The sequence below is a fragment of the Hermetia illucens genome, chromosome 2, assembly GCF_905115235.1.
Source record: "Hermetia illucens chromosome 2, iHerIll2.2.curated.20191125, whole genome shotgun sequence".
In the NCBI taxonomy this organism is placed as follows: Eukaryota; Metazoa; Arthropoda; class Insecta; order Diptera; family Stratiomyidae; genus Hermetia; species Hermetia illucens.
Genome location: NC_051850.1, coordinates 173,097,433 through 173,118,656, shown reverse-complemented (window position 1 = coordinate 173,118,656; position 21,224 = coordinate 173,097,433). Strand labels below are relative to the sequence as shown.

At 43.0% G+C, this 21,224-nt stretch overlaps 1 protein-coding gene across 4 annotated transcripts in view; it reads left to right on the top strand.

Annotated features, from left to right (window-relative positions):
• The first annotated feature begins 230 nt into the window (after positions 1-230).
• Positions 231-21,224, top strand: part of LOC119649588 (neurobeachin-like protein 1) — a 204,629-nt gene continuing 183,635 nt past the window's right edge. For 2 of the 4 annotated variants that reach the window (XM_038051795.1, XM_038051793.1), the window contains exons 1-9: positions 231-465; positions 8,134-8,331; positions 8,389-8,538; positions 8,594-8,780; positions 12,571-12,659; positions 12,891-12,965; positions 19,725-19,874; positions 19,944-20,219; positions 20,312-20,634. In XM_038051795.1, coding sequence (XP_037907723.1) covers positions 415-465; positions 8,134-8,331; positions 8,389-8,538; positions 8,594-8,780; positions 12,571-12,659; positions 12,891-12,965; positions 19,725-19,874; positions 19,944-20,219; positions 20,312-20,634 — 1,499 coding nt within the window. In that variant the 5' untranslated portion in view covers positions 231-414. The remainder of the gene's footprint in view (positions 466-8,133; positions 8,332-8,388; positions 8,539-8,593; positions 8,781-12,570; positions 12,660-12,890; positions 12,966-19,724; positions 19,875-19,943; positions 20,220-20,311; positions 20,635-21,224) is intronic. The other 2 variants (XM_038051797.1, XM_038051794.1) reach the window with 1 other exon arrangement.

Sequence of the window (21,224 nt, the reverse complement as noted above, 5' to 3'; positions counted from 1 at the left end):
ATCTGTTACATGCCTTACAAGGTGCTGTACAGCTTATATGGAAAAAAATCACCAAATAGTATACAAGATCATTTATAGTAACCGGGGATTTCCCCAGCGGATCAGTTCGTTCATTCTTTCTGGCAAGTCTGCAAGCAGCGATTAAAGCTGCTTTCCATATCGTTCCGACTATCACCGAAAATTTTCCCTTTCCAATTTGACATTTTGCTTTTGACTTCTGAATGAATCAGCTGTCACTTACACGAACCTGTCAGCTGTCATTTGTGTCGTGTTTACATCAAAACATCGCGCAACGAACAGGACTTGTGCGCGGCGAACGCGGTAGTGGTTTTCGCATCACTTTCAATCCTAAAAATGCCGTGAAATTCGCGAATGTGATCGCAAATATCGTAGAGCAAAGTGCCGTGTGAAAAAATGGAGACGAAAAAGGACATTTACAATTTGTGGGTGCAGTACACGACCAAGGTACGGTGCGAAAAGTGTGAATGGCTTCTGCGTCGATGTGTCACCAACAATAAACGTTTGTTTACTTGTTCCGGGGGTGGTGTTGCTATTTGTTTAACGAAAGCCAGCCTGGCTGGCCATTGAGCTGAAAAGTGAACAAGTCCAGGGACTCAATGGCGCTTTGTGGAGTGCCTTCCGACGCAATCCTTCCGGGACCCAGTCAAACGATCCGGGATTAGACTAATCGATAAAGTTATGTAAGCGAGGACTGGGTTGGAACCTAGAGCACACATCACTCAGTCAATCACTCCCTTGTTCGGCGGTGAATGAGGAAGAGGGCATTGGGGCCAAGTCTGGGTTTTCAGCTTTCGCTCGAGAGCTGATGGCCTGCTGGGGATTAACCACATCAAAAAACGGGTTCGCGCTACAGGTGGACTCATAATTGGATTCCGGACATATGAGTAATCTGGTGCTGTACACGACGCGACGAGCCGAAAGTAATGAGCGGCTTGGTGCGGCCGCCCCTCCTCCTGAATTCGGCAATCAGAGGTGATAATTGCATCTGAAATTTGCAGGCGCGAGGCCAGGCTTCGCTCGAATGTGGAGAAGTAAAAGTATCCGCTCAGGCGTTTTGTAATCAGATGAACGATGATTTATGAGCCGCGCAATTGCTAGATAAATTGCGGCTGTGGTCATTGAAGCGCTACAGGTCGAAGCATCGTGGCTGCATTCCTAAACGAGGCGAATCCCTTATCGGCGCCCACTCTGATAAGGCATGATCTGATAGATTGGCGCGGGCGAAACCATTGTATTTCGAGCGGTGTTTGTTGTATTCAACAAATATTTACCGCAGGTTTAACAAGCTGTAGCTCGGATTAAGTGTGCTCAGCGGTAATGTGATTGTTTATCACATACGAGGGAGATAATGCGACCGGAAAATTCAATGATGACTCAAGTTTCGTTTGTGGAGCAAGCTATGCTAAGGAAGAGCAAGGTGTAGGGATGATATGTTCGTAAATGAGTCTAAACAATGTTCTGTTGTACAAATGATCAGAGTGCGATCGAATTACAGTTTTTAATATGACTTTTCAGGTCAGGTTTCGTTTTCTCTCCCTCGGGTTGAAGAATGACTTCGATTTTGGAAGCTTGTGTGTAAATGAGTTGCCCCAATGAAATCGTTTGTTCTTCAAATTGCACGAAATGTGCATTACATGCATCCAATGAAAAGCGGCATCGAACACAAATATTGATTGGAGAAGTCCAATTGGCAAGAAATGACATAACGCGACCTTTCATCAAATGGACTTTTAAAAATAACTCAAAAGAGTACTCTTTTCCGATGATTGCTGACGTTTTGAAGATATATTTCTTTAGCAATTGAAAACGTGTCCATCTAGGAGAAATCTATCTTTTCTGCATGAAATTGCTACTTAGGTACCTTAAAACAGTCCGACTTGGCTCAAATATGCGCCGTTTCGTTCAACAACTTGTTGTTGCTTTGTTGCCATTGATAAATACTGAGGCAGCCTATCTCGAGGCACCAACAAAGCCCGAGCAGGTTGTAATTACCTAGTGCCAGGGGCGGAATATAATTCGATTGAATAAGAATCTCTACACCGAGCTCTCTCAGCTTCTGCTGAGTTACTATCGATGTATTTGATCTGGCCATGGCTTGGAACATAATTTCTCTCCTATTGGCTGAAGGTGACTGTTTCTGGGCGATACAGACAGTCCAATTGTTGAGAGTACAGTTGCAAATTAAGAATTTCGTTGTAAGGGAGAAGCTCATAATAAATACTTTCCTGCCAATCTCAACTAATATAGCAAAACCTTCCTGGCTTGGTCACCGTGTGTGCCAGCTCATCGCGATTCAATCACGACCGTCTCTTGACGTTGTGGTAAGCAATCCGTTGCAGAAATGGGTCGATCACTACCACTTCCACCTTTTAATCACGGAGCGCAAGAGTGTCTGGCCTGTGCACCGATCAAACTCTTCGTTTGAGATAGTGTCAAATCATCGTACTCCGATGATACGACGTTGACAGGTGTTCATGAAGGCCTCGAGCTTTTGAGTAACAGTGGGGTTCACTTTCCATTTGGTACTCCCATATACAACCCAGAAAGAACACTAGCACGGAATAGACTCAACTTGACCTTGATGTTGAGATATCTGCGTTTCCAGATTTTAGACAGGGTAGCCAAAGCGAGCTAGCGCTGTTAATGCATCGGGCAACATCCAGTTCGGTGCCACCGTCGGCAGAAATCACGCTTCCTAGATATACAAATTGATCGACGCCTTCGATGCTCGGACCATTGATGCAGATAGGGAGAGTGCGATGATCCGTCAGACTGAAAACCTTGATTTTGTTAGTGTTTATCTTCATCCAACTCTATTTGCCTTTTTTTCTAAATCCAGAGTCATTTGGCCAAGGTCCATGACACCGTAAGAGAAGATACAGATGTCATGCATGTAGTCGAGGTATTTGAGGTAAGATGTCATAGGCCATTGAATTCTTCCATGTCCTTCGGATAAGGCAAAGAACGTCTCCGAGGACAATAAGAAATAATGTCGGTAACAAGGTGCAACCCTGGCGGACTCCGCTTTATGCCTGCAAATCCTCCGAGATTTTACCTCGGTGCAACACGTGACATTTTGCGCTTTCATATGTTGCTCTGATAATGGTTATTAGTTTCGACGGAATGTTCCTTCCAGATGCACTCCCTGTTCACGCTACCGAAAGCTTCCTATAAATCAATGAAGAGCAGGTGCAGCGAAGCAGAAGTTCCGCGCACTGTTCCAAAATGATCCGTAGGTGAAACTATTATTTCGGCATAAAAAAACATTATTTATTTTCTAACGTGGGGAGTCCAATGACACACTCAAAATGGGTGCCATTCTTTGGAATCTTAACGATATGTGGATTCCCAAGATATCCGTGCGAGTGGAAGCAACAGATCTGCAATAAGCACAGGTACGAAAAATAACTCTGGGAGGAGACTGTCAAGCCTCTCCGTTTGAGTACATTGATGTCCGAAATTATTTCTCTTCTGCTCGGAGGAACAGCCCGTATCCGCATGTTACTTTAGCGGTTTTGCTGCTAAATGGCTGACGTGACTGAATTGACAACGTAAATATAGAGGGATTCCGATTTATTTTTTTCTTTATATTTAGTGATTAAAATCACAATCCGTGTCCGGATAGCTGAGTGATTAGAGCATGAAGCTGTCGTACAGAAGATCGCGGTTCAAATCTCACCGGTGGCAGTGATATCGTGATTTGACGTCGGAAACCAGTCGACTCTGTGAATGAGTACCTGAGTCAAATCAGGCTAATAATCTCGGGCGGGCGCAATGCTGACCACATTTCCTCCTACAGTGTACTGTAGTCTACCGTTACAGTCTTGAATGAAGTGCTCTAACACACTTCAAGGCCCTGATCCAATATGGATTGTTACGTCAACGATTATTATTATTATTAAAATCACAATAAAACAAGTACGGAATAAGCCCACTACTGCGAGTAAGAAAGGAAAAAAAAACTCAATAATTATGTGCACTTTTCGACTAGCTTGTTGCGAAGAGTTTGATGGCTAAGAATAGGCGGTCGGAACCAGAAGGAAGTGAAAATGCAACGCGCCGGCCTCGCGCCAGGCCCTCAGTTGTGTCGGCAGCAGTTCAGTGCGCGGACGGTGGTGCTCTTGCCCTGGATGTGCCGCCACATAATTCCGCCTGCAGTTGAAACCGCGTGGGCTCAGCGGAGGAACCCGGGACGTGATCCCAGCAATGGGATTACCGGGCGACCCTGAGGCTCCGCGGATGCTTTTTTGGAGTGTCCCCCGGTTCGGTGAAGGCCTTAAGCTTCGACAAGGAGACCCATTTGGGATCACCTCCGAACGTCGAGTTTGAAGAAGTGCTCCCGTCGTTCCAGGACCTTAAAGGAGCCCTCCTATGGTGGATGCAGCGACCTCCGAGGTGCGTCAATTCTAATGAGGATCTGCGAGCATGTCTCGAAGTCCCTGGGGGTATTGACCTCCGACGTTATATGTCGGAAAGGTAGAGTTGGCCGTAGTTTCTATTAGGCTCCTATTCGACGAATTAAACACATTTCTCACGTGCAGGATCTTCACTACGGATGAAAATAAGACACGTGATCTGTGGAGATGAATTCCTTCTGAGTTGTTCGACCACAATTCTGTAGGCACTCAAAAACAGGTTTACGTTCGCCTCTGAGCAGAGTTCCTTAACATATATTGTGAAAAAGCGGCAATCTTCGACGCTCCTCGCGCTATTAACATCAACCCGTACGGGATGTCTGGAGAATAATGCACATAAAATGCGGTCCCCAATTTTCCGGGTGACAAGTTTATGGCCAAGTTCGCACGGGACCTCATTCACTTTGTTGATCAGGTTATACCAGCCGGGAACTTTGCTTCTATTTTTCGCACTGCGGAGTCTCCTTTTTGCTGATCTATACTCTGCTTTTATATCGCATGCCTCTTCGCTGTCGTGTGAGCGTTGTGCCAAACGGTGGAGTTTATGGCCCTCCTTCCGTAGGTCGGCGGTTTCTGCCGTCCACCAGTGAATAGAAGGCTTGTCACTGCTGGGACCCCTCCGGAGCATTTAAGCCTCACACGCTGTCGTTATCAGACTCACCACTGAGTGTACGATGGTGTCAGCTGCAACGCTACCACCCTCCGAAACACTCTCCAGCGCGACTTTGACTGTTCCAAGAGCTGCGACGAACTTCCCGATGTTCACCCTCGCGACATTCCAAACCTAGGGGGAGTGACGGCACGCCGGCAAGTAGCGTCAACCACTTCGAACGCGACGTACTGTAATCACTTGCCGAGAAATCTTCCAGGACTCGCCACCCGTCCACCGATGGTGCTAGAGATACCGAAGCAAAAGTGATGTGAGGGTTACTTCCTTCGCAGCCTGAGCGTCGAAATGTTTGCCTGTATCCGATGTTTGAATCTGCGAGCCCGGTTCTCGCCGCCATGTTCAAGATCCGTCTCCCCCTGACTGAGGCACGCCCCATTCAAGGGCCCTAGTATTAAATCACCATTAAGCCGCCGCCGAAAGTCCAGTATCATCTTATTTGGCGTCAGGGGAATGTTAAAAACGTTACCTATAAACACCGAATCCAGGGGCAAAAACACGAAGTCCTACGTCGTCCCGAAGTCAGATGGCAGTGATACCCGATAAGCTGAGATGCCATGAACCCATGTCCCTGGTCCGGTATTGCTTGCCGATTAGCGCTACATCAGCCTTTACTTCCGCAGCGAACTGCGCTAGCAGCTGGTGAGCGGTTGCACCCCGGTGCATGTTAATTTGTAAAGTGCGGATCATGCTATTCGCGGCCTAGTTGTTTCTAGTTCCGCCCTAAAGTTTGGACACCATCCCGAGGCGGCAGTGTTTCGACGCTCTCACCAGACGTGCCACGATCCCTGCGGAGAACGCTAATTTCGCTTTCATTGCAGGTCTTTGCTTGGTGACCTAGCAAATCAGTTTAACATCATTTTCGCTGAAATGTCTGGAGAGACTGAGTGTCACATTCGCGAGATGGCGCACTTACTAAATGAATACCAACATGCTTATCAACGTGGAAAGTGCTGTGAGTCTGCTCTTCATTCTTTGGTTTCAAAGATAGAGGACGGAACTCTGAAAGGTGAGTATGTGATGGGGGTGTTCGTGGACATTGAATGGGCTTTTGACTGTGCGCCGTTCCAAAAGCTCTGTGCATAGTGCCAGAGAGCATAGTGTTGACGAAACTCTAATAGAGTGGATCTAAACTATGCAAATGAAGAGATTGCTGTGTGCTCACGTGGGTGTTGATCGCTACCTAACAACGGAAGCGAATAAAGGCTGCTCTCAAGGAGGTGTGCTAGTGCCACTTCTGTGGAATATGCTCACTACTATGCGAATTGCAATCGGAATGATGGGTAGAAATACACAACGCGCCGTTGAATTGACTGATAGTTGGTGTCTCAGGCATAGACCTTCAGTAAATCCAAATAAATCCACAATGGTATTATTTTCAAAAAGGAGGAAACTGAAAGATCTTCGCCTTCCAGAGATCAGGGGTACAGCCTTTCAATTCTCCGAAGAAGTGAAATATCTGGGAGTTATTCTAGACAAGAAGCTTCTTTGGAACAAACATATAGAGGAAAAGATGAAACGAGCTCTTACAGTTTATAGGCTGTGTAGGCGGACCTTTGCCTCGACCTGGGGACTTAGGCCTCAGCTAGAAATGTGGATGTATCCTACTATCATTAAGCCGATGTTCGCTTATGCATCCGTAATGTAGTGGGTTAAGGCGAAAGAAAAGGGTTTTCACCGTAAACTAGCTCACTGTGAAGAACTGTATGGATGTGTAATACCGGTGTCATGAACACGTCATCGGCGCAGCTCTGAATGCACTACTCAATTTGCAGCTTTGGATATATTTATTCAAAGCACTGCAATGAGAGTAGTTCATGGACTCATTTGATTATATCTATGGGGAAACAACGGACGTGGGAGGCACAGAGTATTGGAAGAGTTTTTGAGAGTACTGAATCCAGTTCTTGCAATGCCTTTCGATTCTCGGTTTCCCATACATATGTTTGGTAGAAGATATGAAGTTACCCTAAAACATAGGGAGAACTGGGAAGTCCCAGCCCCCAGAGGAATGCGTGGCGAGATATACGAAAGTCTTCTACACCGATGGTTTAAAAACAGAACAGGGCTCTAGAGCAGGAGTCTACCTCTCGAATGAAAAAGGGGAAATAGGCTTTTCCTTTGGGAAAATATGCAACGTATTAGGCGATGACGCCTTTACAGTTTCTTACCAGGGCAGAGGCAAATCCTCAGACGCTGCCTCACCTCTGCCCTGGGAACAGCGTGACCGAAGCGGCTCGTAGATGTTAAGTGCTCCTTTATATGATTCACAGAACACAACATGACTACGAATTATATTAAGCGCAAATCCGCCTTGGCCCGAGCTGATCTGCGATTCAATGACGGCTTTGCAGGTGTTTTGTGAAATGTTTGTGTATTTGTGTGTGTGTTTCCTCAAAAGACACTGGGTTGCTGTTAAAGACTTTACTTTTAAGGTATCCCCAGAGAAAAAAATCCATTGTTGCGCAAAAATTTCCCGAACTGAACTCATTGAGTCGTTGGAGGTGTGACATGCTGCCCCATCTTGCTGAAACCACGATCTTTATTTAAAACCATCAAAATTCTGCAGAGCTAGAATGACAAAGTTCTGTAACATGAAAATATACCGCTCTGTATTGACTGTAACAACATGTCCTCTTTGATCTTCATAAAAATGTGGACCAATAATGCCTCTTGCGCTGGGCACAATTAAGACGCTAGATCGCTTTCGAGCAGAGAGACCAGGTTGTTCACGAACAGATGCTCCTACGCGCTCTATGTTTTTAGGAAGTTCTACGTCGGCCACATCGTGGTTGATTCATTGTTGAACCTGCCTCCTCGAACTTCTGCGCCTATTTTCTAATCAGTTGAATCGATGGAGCTTCATATCTATGCCACATATTGTAATGATGACGCAGCTACCGATTCAAAAGTAAAAGTATTCCTGCCATCGGGTACATACACTACTACAGTCCTTTCTCTTAATAAAAATTTTTTTTTTCTTTCAAAATATTGTACTTCTATCAAATTAAAAATTAATTATTTTTCCAGAATGAGGAATCATATTTTCGGCAATTCATTTCCGGATTTGTGACCATCTGGAAGAGTCAACTCCAAATTGATTTCACAAACGCGCCTAAATGGTCGGAAATAAAACCTGATAGCGGTCCGCTTCTAAGTCGGCTTCCTGACGAATTGCTCCCAGCAATCGGTAAATTTATCATAATCGCACGTGATGAGATCGAAAGAGTAGGTTACATCTTGTACTAAATTGGATATGAATTTAATCGATTTCATTTATCTCAGGATGCTCTCACTGACGAAAAATTATTTGAAACAAATATGCTAGTGGAATGTTTAGTGATAATTTGTAGACATTTTGACAATATTAGTACCGTAGCGAAGTATGATTACATAGCCAATTTAATAGCGATCCTTACGAAAATATATCAAAAGGTAAGTCCTTTGCAGGGGAGCTAACAATCGACTAAGAAACCACTGAATATTTCAGATTAAGACAAACAATAAGTTGACAAGTGCTGAAGTAAACATATTCACCAAATTCTCGAATTTACTGGAAGTGATTTATGATCCGTATTTCACCTGGAGAAATTTCCTGCAAGGGGATTTTGCTGAGTATCGAAAATTGTCGTATAAGCCAAATGTTACACATGTTGAAATTGTCCCATTTATTTATGGTGAGTCAGACAAGCAGGACCAATTTTTCTGCCAGGCTGTGTTAAATTTTTGTTTTATACAAGTGTCTCAAAAGAGATTTTATATTTATATCAACGAACGTCTCAAATCTAAAATTTACCGCAATGTCGTCCGTCCAGTCGCTCTCTATGGTTCTGAGTGTTGGCCGACCATAAAAGACAATGAACGGCGTCTTGCGGTAATGGAGACGAAGATGCTACGTTGGACTAGTGGCGTCATACGTTTAGATCACATCCGAAATGAGGATATCCGCGATCGTTATGGGGTTGCACCGATCGTGGAAAAGTTGCGAGAGAGGCGTCTTCGATGGTATGGTCACGCAATTCGTGCAAACGAGAATTCACTTGCCAAGATTGGTCTGAACACCGAAGTCGATGGTAAACGACCAAAAGGCAGACCTAAGCAACGGTGGCTTGATACGCTAGATGGGGATTTGAAAGCCTCGAGATTGCACCCAGATCAGGCATTCGATAGAGCCAAATGGCGAAGCCGATCACGACGAGCCGACCCCGCTTATGAACGGGACAAAGGCTGAAGAAAAAGAAGAAGTTTTAGCTTACTGCGTGAACGCAACGTTCCTGAGGGGCGCGACGGTTTTGTCAATCGATAGCCTGGCTCTTGGGAATTCAGTCGCTATGGAGCGTTTCTCGGGAGCAGACCGCGCGTTGTGCGTGCGAGAGTTTTACAAAAACGGCGATTCGGCAACTGTAGCGCATAGAAAATTCTGCAGTAGTCGAGGTTTTCGCCAATTAAATGATGCGCCAAGCATTCCTCTCATTCGACATTGGGTTAAAAAGTTTAAAGAGACTGGTACAAAGCTGGATAAAACAAAATCCGGGCGACCTAGATCATCAAGAACGGTAGAAAACGTGGAGAATGTTAATCAGTCTGTTCGTAACGACCCGAACCTTTCAATTCGGAAGCACGCAAGTACTTTAAATGTGCATAGATCATCATTACATCGCATTATGCACAAAGACCTAAAGCTGCGCCCCTACAAAATTCAATTGGTGCAAGAATTAAAGCCCCAAGATGCCAGTCAGAGACTTAATTTCGTAAATTAGGTGATTGAACGATTTTCAACGCTTACCAACATTTTATTTTCGGATGAAGCCCATTTTCATCTTAATGGCCACGTAAATAAGCATAACTGCCGCTACTGGAGTGCAACGAATCCGAAACGCAAACATCAGAAACCCCTACATTCGCCTAAAGTGCCCGTATGGGCTGCGATATCGGCGCGAGGAATTATCGGCCCTTACTTTTTTGAAGACGAAAGGGGGCATGCAGTTACAGTGAATTCAGAGCGTTATGTGGAGATGTTAGACAACTTCTTGGTACGTGAACTGCAAAAATTTCCTGGTTATAACCAAAGAACATGGTTCCAACAGGACGGAACAACTTCACACACGTCCAATATGTCTCTGCCACGTGTTCATGAAATTTTCTGAGGCAAATTGATCTCCCGGAGAGGTGACATAAATTGGGCTCCACGCAGTCCAGATTTATCCCCTATGGACCTTTTCCTATGGGGTTATCTTAAATCTAAAATTTATGCCAATAAATCAACTTCACTGGCGCATTTGAAAGAAAATATCCGTCACGAAACGGCAGCCATCCCTGAGTCCACCTGCCGAGACGTCATAAGTAATTTTACTGTTCGATTAAATGAGTGCCGACAACGGGAGTAATACCGAGTAACGTTGCATTCTCAAAGAACGCGGGCACGCGCAGAGACTTATCACGAACTCCGTCGAGCGGAGAAGTGACTTCACAGACGGGAAAAGGAAGCCTGGGAGAACCAACAAGTCTGTGAACTAGAAAAGTACAAGGAGCAACCGCACCAGGCGCGGAAGTTTTACCAAAAAGTCAGCAGGATGAAGTCTTATACACCTTGATGCTCATTCTGCCGAGACAAAGAGGAAAATCTGATTTCCGACAGAATGGGCATATTAGAGCGATGTGTTGAGTACTTTGATGAGCTACTGAACAACCAGAACATCGGTGAGTTGGAGGTCCCGCCAACTGAAGATGACGGACCAATACTGCCACCACCAACTTTAGGAGAAACAGTCCGTGCAATTCATCGGCTAAAAAATCATAAGTCGCCAGGAGCCGATGGAATTACAGCCGAATTGGTTAAATATGGAGGCGACCAGTTACACCAAGTGGTGCATCAACTTGTGCTCAAGGTATGGGACAGCGAATCAATGTCTGACGATTGGCAATGAGGCATTATCTGTCTCATACATAAAAAGGGAGATATCACACAGTGCAGCAATTATAGAGGTATCACGTTGCTGAGTACCATCTATAAGATATTGCTAGGCCGGATAGCCCCATACGACCAGAACATCATTGGTCCATACCAAAGAGGCTTCACTCCAGCCAAATCAGCAACACATCAGATTTTCTTTCTGCGGCAAGCGATGGAAAAACTGTTGGAATATGGACAACAGTTGCACCATCTATTCCTCGACTTTAAAGCCGCCTATGATAGCATAGCCAGGGTAAAACTGTATACGGCCATGAGAGAATTCGGTATCCCGACGAAATTAATAAGACTGACTAGGCTGACCCTGACTAATGTGCGAGGCCAGATAAAAGCAACAGCATCACTCTCAAGACCATTCGACATCAACAACAGTCTGCGACAAGGGGATGCGCTATCATGCGTCTTTAACCTGGCCCTTGAGAAAGTGATTCGTGATGCTGAGGTAAATGCAAGAGGTACGATCCTTTTTAAGTCCACCCAACTACTGGCCTATGCTGACGATATCGACATCATGGGAAGAACCACCCGAGACGTACAAACTGCCTTCATCCAGATCGAGTAGGCGGCGATAGGTGCGAGATCTTGGGCTGCACATCAATGAAGGCAAGACAAAATATATGGTGGCAACGTCAGCACCGAAGACGAATCAACCAACAACATCAAACCGCACTGGTCAAACACGAAGAAGAATAAGGATAGGAGAATACAACTTTGAGACCGTTGACAATTTCTCCTATCTAGGGTCGAAAATCACAACCGATAACAGCTACGATGATGAAATCCGCGCACGGTTTTTGTCAGCCAACAGAGCCTATTTCAGCTTACAAAGACTGTTCCGCTCGAAACGTCTCACCATAGGGTCAAAGCTCTTACTATACAAGACTACGATTTTATCAGTCCTCATGTATTCCTCGGAAACTTGGTTTCTTAACAAGAAAAATTGCGAACTCTTGGCCGCGTTCAAGAAAAGAATCCTCCGAAGAATTTTTGGGCCCCTATATGAGGATGGACGATTCCGTAGCCCACATAACGACGAAATCTATGAGCGATAGCACGACCGTCCGGTTGTGGATAAAATCCGGCTAAATAGGTTACGGTGGGCGGGTCTATAAGGGCAATATCTATGGGAGAAAAAGAAGACGAGGCAGACTCTGCCTAAGATGGAGCGATGGCGTAGGCCAGGACGCCAGACAGCTTTTAGGGATATCGCATTGGTGGACCTCGGCGCAAAACCGGGATGTCTGGAGTTCCTTATTAAGGCAGGCCTAGACCGGATACCGGTTGTTGCGCCGTTGATGATGATGAGAACGCGAGGGTCTACATTTAGACGATATTATTTTTAAGAAATAAATCCTCAATTAATAAACATTTATTCTAATACGGTTTACCTTTTTTTAATCGATCCACTAAATATAAAATTTCTTTTGAGACACCTTGTATATCTATGGATGATCAATTTTCAAACCCGGCCTGAACTAAACTAATTCAACTTCCAGATTGCTTTCAATCCGACAACATTCTGCAATATTCAAGTATTGGAACAAGCTTAGTCGATGCTTTGAGTTCAATTATAGCTGGATCGCAGGTAAAGCTACCTACGCCTTCCCTCCAACACACGCTTTACTCTTAACGGATCGAATAATTTTTCTTTAGGCAATTTATTTTTGTTTATCTTCCTTTTTTGAACACTTTTCTTTTTACCACATACTCTCAAAAACCATACGAAATTATTATTTTCAAAAATCACTCCAAATATAAAACAGCTTTAAGTGAAAATGCAAATGTACATTCAACAATTTGAGAGTAAAATTTACAGAAATCCTTAACATCCATGCAATGTGTATCAACTAGCTCTGGTGAAAGGATAAATAACCTTAACTGTGATAATTTGGTGAGTGTCGAATTTCTTCTATCTTTCTGCGACTTTTTTGTTATTTGCTTCCGTTTTGCATGCGCTTAATAATAGCCATTTTCAGCGATGGTCCAAGTGTACATTTAAAAATGTGCTTACAATTTAATTATATTAACATTGTTTACCGCATCTTTATTCCGTTTCATTACTAATTTTATATCATAATTGAAGAACGCAATTATCTTTGATTAGGCAGTAGGTCAGTAAAAATGATTGTGAGTGTAAACTCTCGAAAAATAAAAAATAGCAAATTAAATAAGACGCTTTTATCAGATGCGCACAATAAATTAACTTTCCAGGTATTTAAAACACTAACCGATCCTCATATTCCAGGTGATCTCCTAATAATACAGCAATACACTGATTTACGATTTATGTCACATCAAAAAGAAGTAAATTCAATTCGCAAATATGAAAGGGTCGTCAAAAAGATGTAGAAGGGTTGAACGATAATTTATTTGAATAAGATTTTTGTTGTTTATACATAAATAATCCCGATAGAGACCTGATTGCATGAAAGAATTCGATTTGTTCTGTTACAGGCTGTTCTCCACAAATCTTATTCAGTTATGCAGTTTTACAGAGTTTAAGGTATTGAAATGGTAGCAGAAGTGATAAACAACTCATATTAAGGCCATTGGTGATATAAGGCTGCAAAAGCCAACAGCGATCCCTTATTCAACGGTTGAAGGAGAGGAGTTGTTCTTAGTGAAGTAAAACTGCAGTATTTGGATAGAATATAAAATTGGATAATCCTTTGCCATCTACAGAGTGTAAAGATCTACTTCTACCGGACTCAACGTGTAAATTATTCGAAAATACGAGGCTCACCGTGAAAATTATACTGGCTCCCGAATTATGTTTTTTATTAATTGAAATTTCTACGCCGACCCAGAGGGAATTTCCCTGGTTCTCCTTAGGCTTTAGGCACGAGCTTTGTTAATATAAGCTTTTATTCTCTTCCCCTAATAATAATAATAATCGTTGGATCAGGGCCTTGAAGTGTCTTAGAGCACTTCATTCAAGACCGTAACTATACACTACAGTACACTGTAGGAGGCAATGTGGTCAGCATTGCGCTCGCCCGAGATTATTACCCTGATTTTGACTCAGGTACTCATTCACAGCTGAGTCGACTGGTATTCGACGTCAAATCACGACGCAAATCACACTGCCACCAGTAAGATTCGAACCGCGACCTTTCGTATGACAGCCTTGTGCTCTAATCAGCAGCTATCCTGACACTTTCCTTAATAGTTGAACTTAATTTAGACATCATTTTCACAGTCGTCCGCAATGGTGATATTATAGAATGCCTTAATTTTTCTAAGCCAACTTAAAAATCACCGTTCATCCGAGGGACATGTTTCCTTCTCAGCATCGGCTGCGCTACGCAGTTCCGTCGACTATCCTACTGTTGCTGCAATAGTGCCATCACACGCATCGGCGCCCGCCACCGGTGAACGGCAGACCTTTCCGATCTCATGTCGCCCGAGTGACCACCAGCTGAACGTCGCCTCGCCACCGAAACAATTGTTTGTGTCGAGGCTAGGGTACTCCACCACTCCCGATAAAATTCTGGCCTATATCAGAACCATTACCTCTCCCATGTATGAAGCTAATGAGGGATGGCTCTCTTGACCGAGTGATAGCTTCCTTCAAAGTCACGTATCCCGACGACTTCGATTCTATAGTCCAATCTTTCTTTTGGCCACAGGGTGTTTTCGTCAAGCCTTATCAGAGCACTAAGCTTCGTGAAAATTTCTGGCCCGCCCGCCCACCTGCCTCGCCGAACTTAAATGATTTTGACAACTTTACATTGTTTTATCAAAATGTAAGGGGTCTGAGGACTAAGCTTTCGGATTTCAAACTGTCTGTCTTAGCATTCCAACATCACGTTATCTGCTTTTCTGAAACCTGGTTGGATGACAGGATTTTAGATTTCGAGCTCCTCGAAGGTTACTCTCTCGTGGTGATAGAGACCGTGCTGCGCTTGGCAAGTCCCCTCTCCTTGCCGAAATCATCTTTTCCTCCCCCTCCTTCACCTACGATTCTCTCACCATACGATTCATTCCGCCAAACGTATGCCCCTTTACAATTTCGTGTGTATAATTTCTCTTCCTCAGCCTCCCTTCTCTGTACGAGGATTTCTTCGACAGATTATCAGAAGCCTTAATCGTTTTATTCCCCTCACTTTCTGTCATCCTCTGTGGCGACTTTAATCTTCCTATGCTCTCTTGGCCCATTAATCGTGGCCTTCGCCTCCCTCCCTAATATCCCCACCCACCCTTCCCTTCCTTTATCCACTTTCATGTACACCTGTGTCGCCCTCCACTTAGATTGCACTCCTTGATCTTGTAGAGAGAGAGGTCGGGTAAGTACCCTTGTTATGCATTTATTTGTTGTGCTTAGTGCTTCCTCTCGCACTATGTTGCGCATCGGCATCTGGCTCAACTATTATTCTGGAGGTTATGGGTCTCAGTCTGTAGATCATAGGGAAAGTAGGTGGATACCTCCACGTAGTTCGCTCAATTTTTACCGTTGTCCTTGCAGTTAAAGTTACTAAGTTTCTAGGGATTAACTTAGTTAATGGTATTATTCGAATTTCACATTTAGTGAGTACGGCCTTACCAAAGAACATGTCATATATGAACTTAACTCCTACGTTCGCAAGTCTGGCTACGCTTCCAACCATTATCCACCCCTTCACCTCTGATTAGCCGGTTGCAGCTGTTGTGGCTTTATTCGCTACCTTTAGTTTTTGTTGGACGCTTGTGATGTTTTCTTTCCAGTCCTTGTTTGTAGCGCCTTCAGACCATCATCATCGAGCTTTTGGATGAAGCTTATTACATCCCCCCTTGGATCCAATGACGTTCTTCTTGCACTTGAGCCTCCTGTTTCGGATTTGAAAATTGGCTGATATCTTCTCTGGATCATCCGCGTCCGGTATTCAGGTCATTACCTTGGTCGTTTTAACCACTACTTCAGCAAAAAAAAATTCTAATAAGCTCCGCAAGTGATGATTAATATCCCCAGTGAGCTTTTTCCTGCGGGACATCTTCGCTCCACGGTCTTTTAAAAGGACGTTTCAAGTGTGCCCCACTCCAGTTCCTGTCCCCGGGCCGATAGCGTCTTTCTTGTTGGACTTGCAGTTTCCTTGTCTCCAGTCTTGGGTGTAGGTGGACAGGTTTTCCATTAGCAGTGGCTGAACTCGCTGGTGTCCAGTTCAGAACCCCAATCTCGCCATTTTGTAAAACATATTCGAAGTTCAGTTCATCATTATGTATGAGTCGGTTCATGTGATTCAATCCATCTTGCAGCAAACATGACAGCACCCAACATAGGGTCACCTTCCTCATTTTTGAGGAAATCAGCTGAATGGGCAGGCAGTATAATAGATGACATATCACGATTTATGAATTTCGCAGGATTTCATGGATTATTGTGGCTCTAATGAGAGTCCTTGCTTCGTTAAAAGGTGTCCAGGGAAAGAGAGAATTCATAATAATCACAGTTCCTAGCTCTCAATCCAATTGGACAATATTAAGAATGGCTGTGAGCTCCGCAGTGAGTTCGAGCCTGTTGTATGGATTTTTTTTATTTTTAGAATAGCTAGTTTTATATATATGGTTGGCTTGAATTAGGTATTCGCATAGTGCGTTAACCACATCTATACGGCACTACTGACAGTTTCTGGGAATGATCTTAACTCTTCCTAGGCGTCTGAGCTTTTGGACACATGATGTTGGACTGTATTCAAACATTCTATTTATAGTTATAGCTGCAACCGTAGCTTCGGCGTGGAGGAATCACGTGATCCGTGATTTCACGTGTTCTATGTAATGGTTTTTCCTAGGAAGGTGATTGTGGTTAAATGAGTTACGTATCGGCGATCTAGTGTAAGTCTTAAAATATGGGATTGAAACCGCACATGATATACTGGATATATCAAGTCCTGCTGAAGCAAGCATGTTGGTTTAAGGTGGATCCGACGGAAACCGCTAAAAAAAATGTATTGCTCCCTCTAATCAATCCTTGCTTGGAGACATTGCTGCAATTGCTACCCTTGCAAACTGTACAAACCGGGTGGTGAGGCTTCAGCTAAATGTAATTTAGACCCTCGTGGCATACGGGCATAATAACACCGGGAAATGACAAACACAGTCCTGCAAATTAACCGTGATTTTGCGTCTCTTGATTCCAAAGTCGAGACCACGATAGTTAAGGGGGATTCAAATCGTTAGAGTGATAACCATCTGAGGAATCACATACTGGGGTACATAAATGAATCTAAGAGAGAAGACGGGACTGGAGTTGGAGGATATTGAGTGAACCCAACGAACTAAATGTCCCAACTCCTAGGTCAACATACTACTGCTTTTCAGGCGGAAGTATATGCAATAAACTTACGTGTCAGGAAAAATCTACGAAAGACATACAAATGTGCTAAGAACTATATTTTCTCTAACAGTCAGGCAGCGTTGCTATCGCTTGATCCCAAACCAGATAGCTGGTATGGAAGCAAAAACTCAACACTTTGGTGCCAAGATAACGTTAAAACAAAGGGGCAAATGCGTTGATAACAATGTAGGAGCGTGTAAACTCTTAACAAGTCGGAAAATCGGAAGCTAGACGCTTCAGGTATGAAAGGTTTTGTGTATTTCTTTTTTTGAAGGGATTTGAGTGTGCATTTGTTCCATATTAGGTGAAAATCTCCACTTTCAAGTGATATTGACATTCAGTCTTGAATTTGCACAGAAGCGACAACTTTGACCTATTATATTGTTAGTAATAGTACGATTTTCACCAAATTTGGTGGGATCATATGTATACACAAAACCTTCAAAAAGAACCTTAAAGACTGTTTTCGCCCCTGGAATCCACGCTTGGAAGCAGGAAAGCTGCAGGTATGAAAACCATGCAAGACCGGGAACTCAAACAATTAGCACATCTGGAAAACAGCGAGGTTGATGTGAAATAAAACAGACCAAACCAATAGCTGGCCACGATTTTTTATGATAGGAATCTATAATGATGAATCGCGGTGGAAACATACCACCTGGAAAAAAAACCTTGAAGAAAGGCTCGATCAGTAGATCATCTGCTGAGGATGGAACTTTTCATGTAAATAAACTTTGATACTTAATGGACCGAGGGCTGGTATAGATTGAACAGGGCTAGGGGTTTTCACTGTTTCACTGTTAGACAGGGATAACGCTTTAAGTTACAAAAAAAAAATAATCGCCTATGTTGAGCTATTAGTGAGAGTTGTTTTCGTTGTAATCCACACATTCCATAAGCGTTTTTGATGTCACAAGTTACTATTAGAGCGTATCTCCCGTGACTTTTCTCTGTTGCGATATGGAGGCGAACTTCTTTCCCACATGAGTTTGTTGGCCTGGAGCCTGTAGATATACAACTTATCGGCAGCAGTAGCATCCAAAAATGCTCAACAAAACCACCTCGAAGAGAAACGAGTAACTATTATTGCGCATTTCTGGAGCGACCCTTCCTCAGTGAAACTGCTAGATCTGAACAATTTATAGGCTTCTGGTTTTGTCTTGAATAAAAGGTTGTGCTGCAGGTGCAGCCACCCCGGGTAAGAGCCTTTTCAATCGACATTTGTATTTGTTGATGTACCCTTAAATGGTCGAGGTGATTTACTGAATTTCGCTTCAGGACTAGTCGTCTGCAAAGCTGTTCCAAGGCGGTTATTGGCAATGAAATCACCATCTTGATCGCGTCAGTTCAAATTATGGATGGCGATGATACTGTGGTGGCTCTTACAAACCGGATTAATTTTTCTATTGGAAATGTAGAACGCTATTCACCGCTTATATGACACTTTTTAGGAAGGTAAGGAGGAGAGCTATTACTATACCCACCCGCGGTCGCGCGATTATAGTCTCTAAACTGCCAGAGAACGAGGTTAGACTTATGAACTTTTTTTTTCAAATGTACTCTATGAATCTAGCACACATGGTTGGTTAAATAAGATCCTTGTTCCCATTAAAGCACATTTACCATTAATGCACATTTACAACTGAAGTTATTAGGATTTAATTACTATTTAGGACTTCCGTTAAGATTGCTGACTTTTTCATTTGGTTACAATCTTTCATAATCTCTCGCGAACATTAGACTAGGGACGTTTGCTGCCCGTTCAGTTAGTTTACATCGTATATTGGGGTATTGCTGTATCATAATAGATCATCGAAAATAATTCACAATACAAAATCGGAAACATTTTTACTTTGGACTCCGTCTTGAGGGTGCATGCAGGGTGCAGTGAGTTATGTTTGTGATTTGAATTAATTCGTTTTTCTGAAGGATTTATCTACAATAATGTAACAAATATTAGGATATCAGTAACTTTTCCAATGCTTAGAAAGAATATATTCAAATTTATACAGTTTATATTTAGTTTGCACGATAATCAATAGTGAACAATGCGATGTTTAATTACTAGATAGGTGGTTAGTCATGAATTCAACATATTGAAATGATACCCTTTCCTTCGCATGAAACTTCAAATTTACTATATAATATCTTAAAAAGTTAAGGCAAACTTTGCATATACTCAACTTCATTGCCGAAACATTATTGTTTGGATGTTAACGATATTTTGAAATTTGCTTGCATCGTGTGTTAATTTAAACCGCACAATCCATCCCCGACGCACTTAGAATCTAGGAATGTTAACTATTTTTTAATGCTAATATAAATATGATTATCTAGCGGAATGGAATGCGTGCAATATGTCCTGCTACAGTTTCCGTGATTATTAAACTTATATCAAAATGGGAATGTAACAGTGATGTAAGACACGCAGCGCTGAAATGTTGCTGCCTCATGATGATAGTCTTGCAAAGGTCTAGTCCAGAAGAAGTAAGTTCTATTCAATTCAAAATAACTGTTTAAAAGAGCATATCCAAAACCCTAATCATGTATCTACAGCGCCAAATAGAACTTGTTACAATTATCCAACAATACTGTGATGCCATAATAGAATTAATGAAAACGACCCATTTTTGTCGTCAAGAAACGAAGAGAGAGCCATTTGAAATTGCCAGCGATTCTGCTGAATTTCCAATTGATGTGAACGGACTCATTGCAACCGTCGACACTGTTCGTGATTTTATTTCAGAACCAGAAAGCCGTCATCATATTTCCAATGCACTGATCGAAACTAATATAATTGAGATATTTATTACAATTCCTAATAATACAAAGGTAAGATTGATTTATTGACTGGAGACCAGAATCTGCTACCCTTAACCCTACGAAAGCAACCGATAATTGTTTCCTTTAATTTTCTCAACTAGGACTGGTCAATTGATCATCAAAATCTTGGCTTTAGTATCATCAGCACTCTTTGTGCCATTAGTCGCATATCGAAGAAAGTCGTGCAAATTCTAAAAGCACCCGAAAAAATGGACCGAATTTTCGATGGACTGAAATCATTCGGAAAGCCAACTGAAAAATTATTGAAAATATGTTTTGATTTAGCTTTTGATAATAATATTGATAGAATTTTGATACCTGAAGTTTTGACGAAGTTGGTTGAATGGATTCCCGAAATGAATGCTAAAGAACAGAACTATTTGAGTGCTACACTTTTGAAAGGCTGTGCTTGTAATTATGTTTGGTGAGTAGTTAAAATTGATGAAATTTTATTTAGAAATGTATGATAATATCCCATAGAGTATTTTTTTTCCAAATCTCTTTGCCTTGATGCACGCGGCTTTGCCAGGAAGTATATGGTTGCCCTTCACCCCTTGGTGGGGTATATCGCGTCAAGCATACCTACGCGCCATCGTTCGCGGTTATCTGAAATGCGATTCAGCTCCTTCGCGACTTCCGGAGGTGCTAGCATCTGTCCTCTACTGTTCTGCGCCAACTGCCCTTGGGGTCGCCCCACCCGTCGGCCATCTTGAGAGAGTGGATTCCAATGCATGGCATAACCCGCAATGCAATTGTCGCCCCTCCTTAATGTGTGATTTATCCACTGCCAATTCTGTCTTCCCATCATATCGCGTACGAGTGCCAAGCCCGTGTGCCCTGACCAAGTTGTTCGTTCTTTTGAGATAGTATCAGGCCAGCGTACTCCGATGATATGACGTACACAGGTATTGATGAAAACTTGGTTCGATTAACAGTGGAGCTCCATGTGCTACTCGAATAATGCAAAACAGAAAGAACACTACATTCTCAACTTAATCTTACTGGTCAGATAAC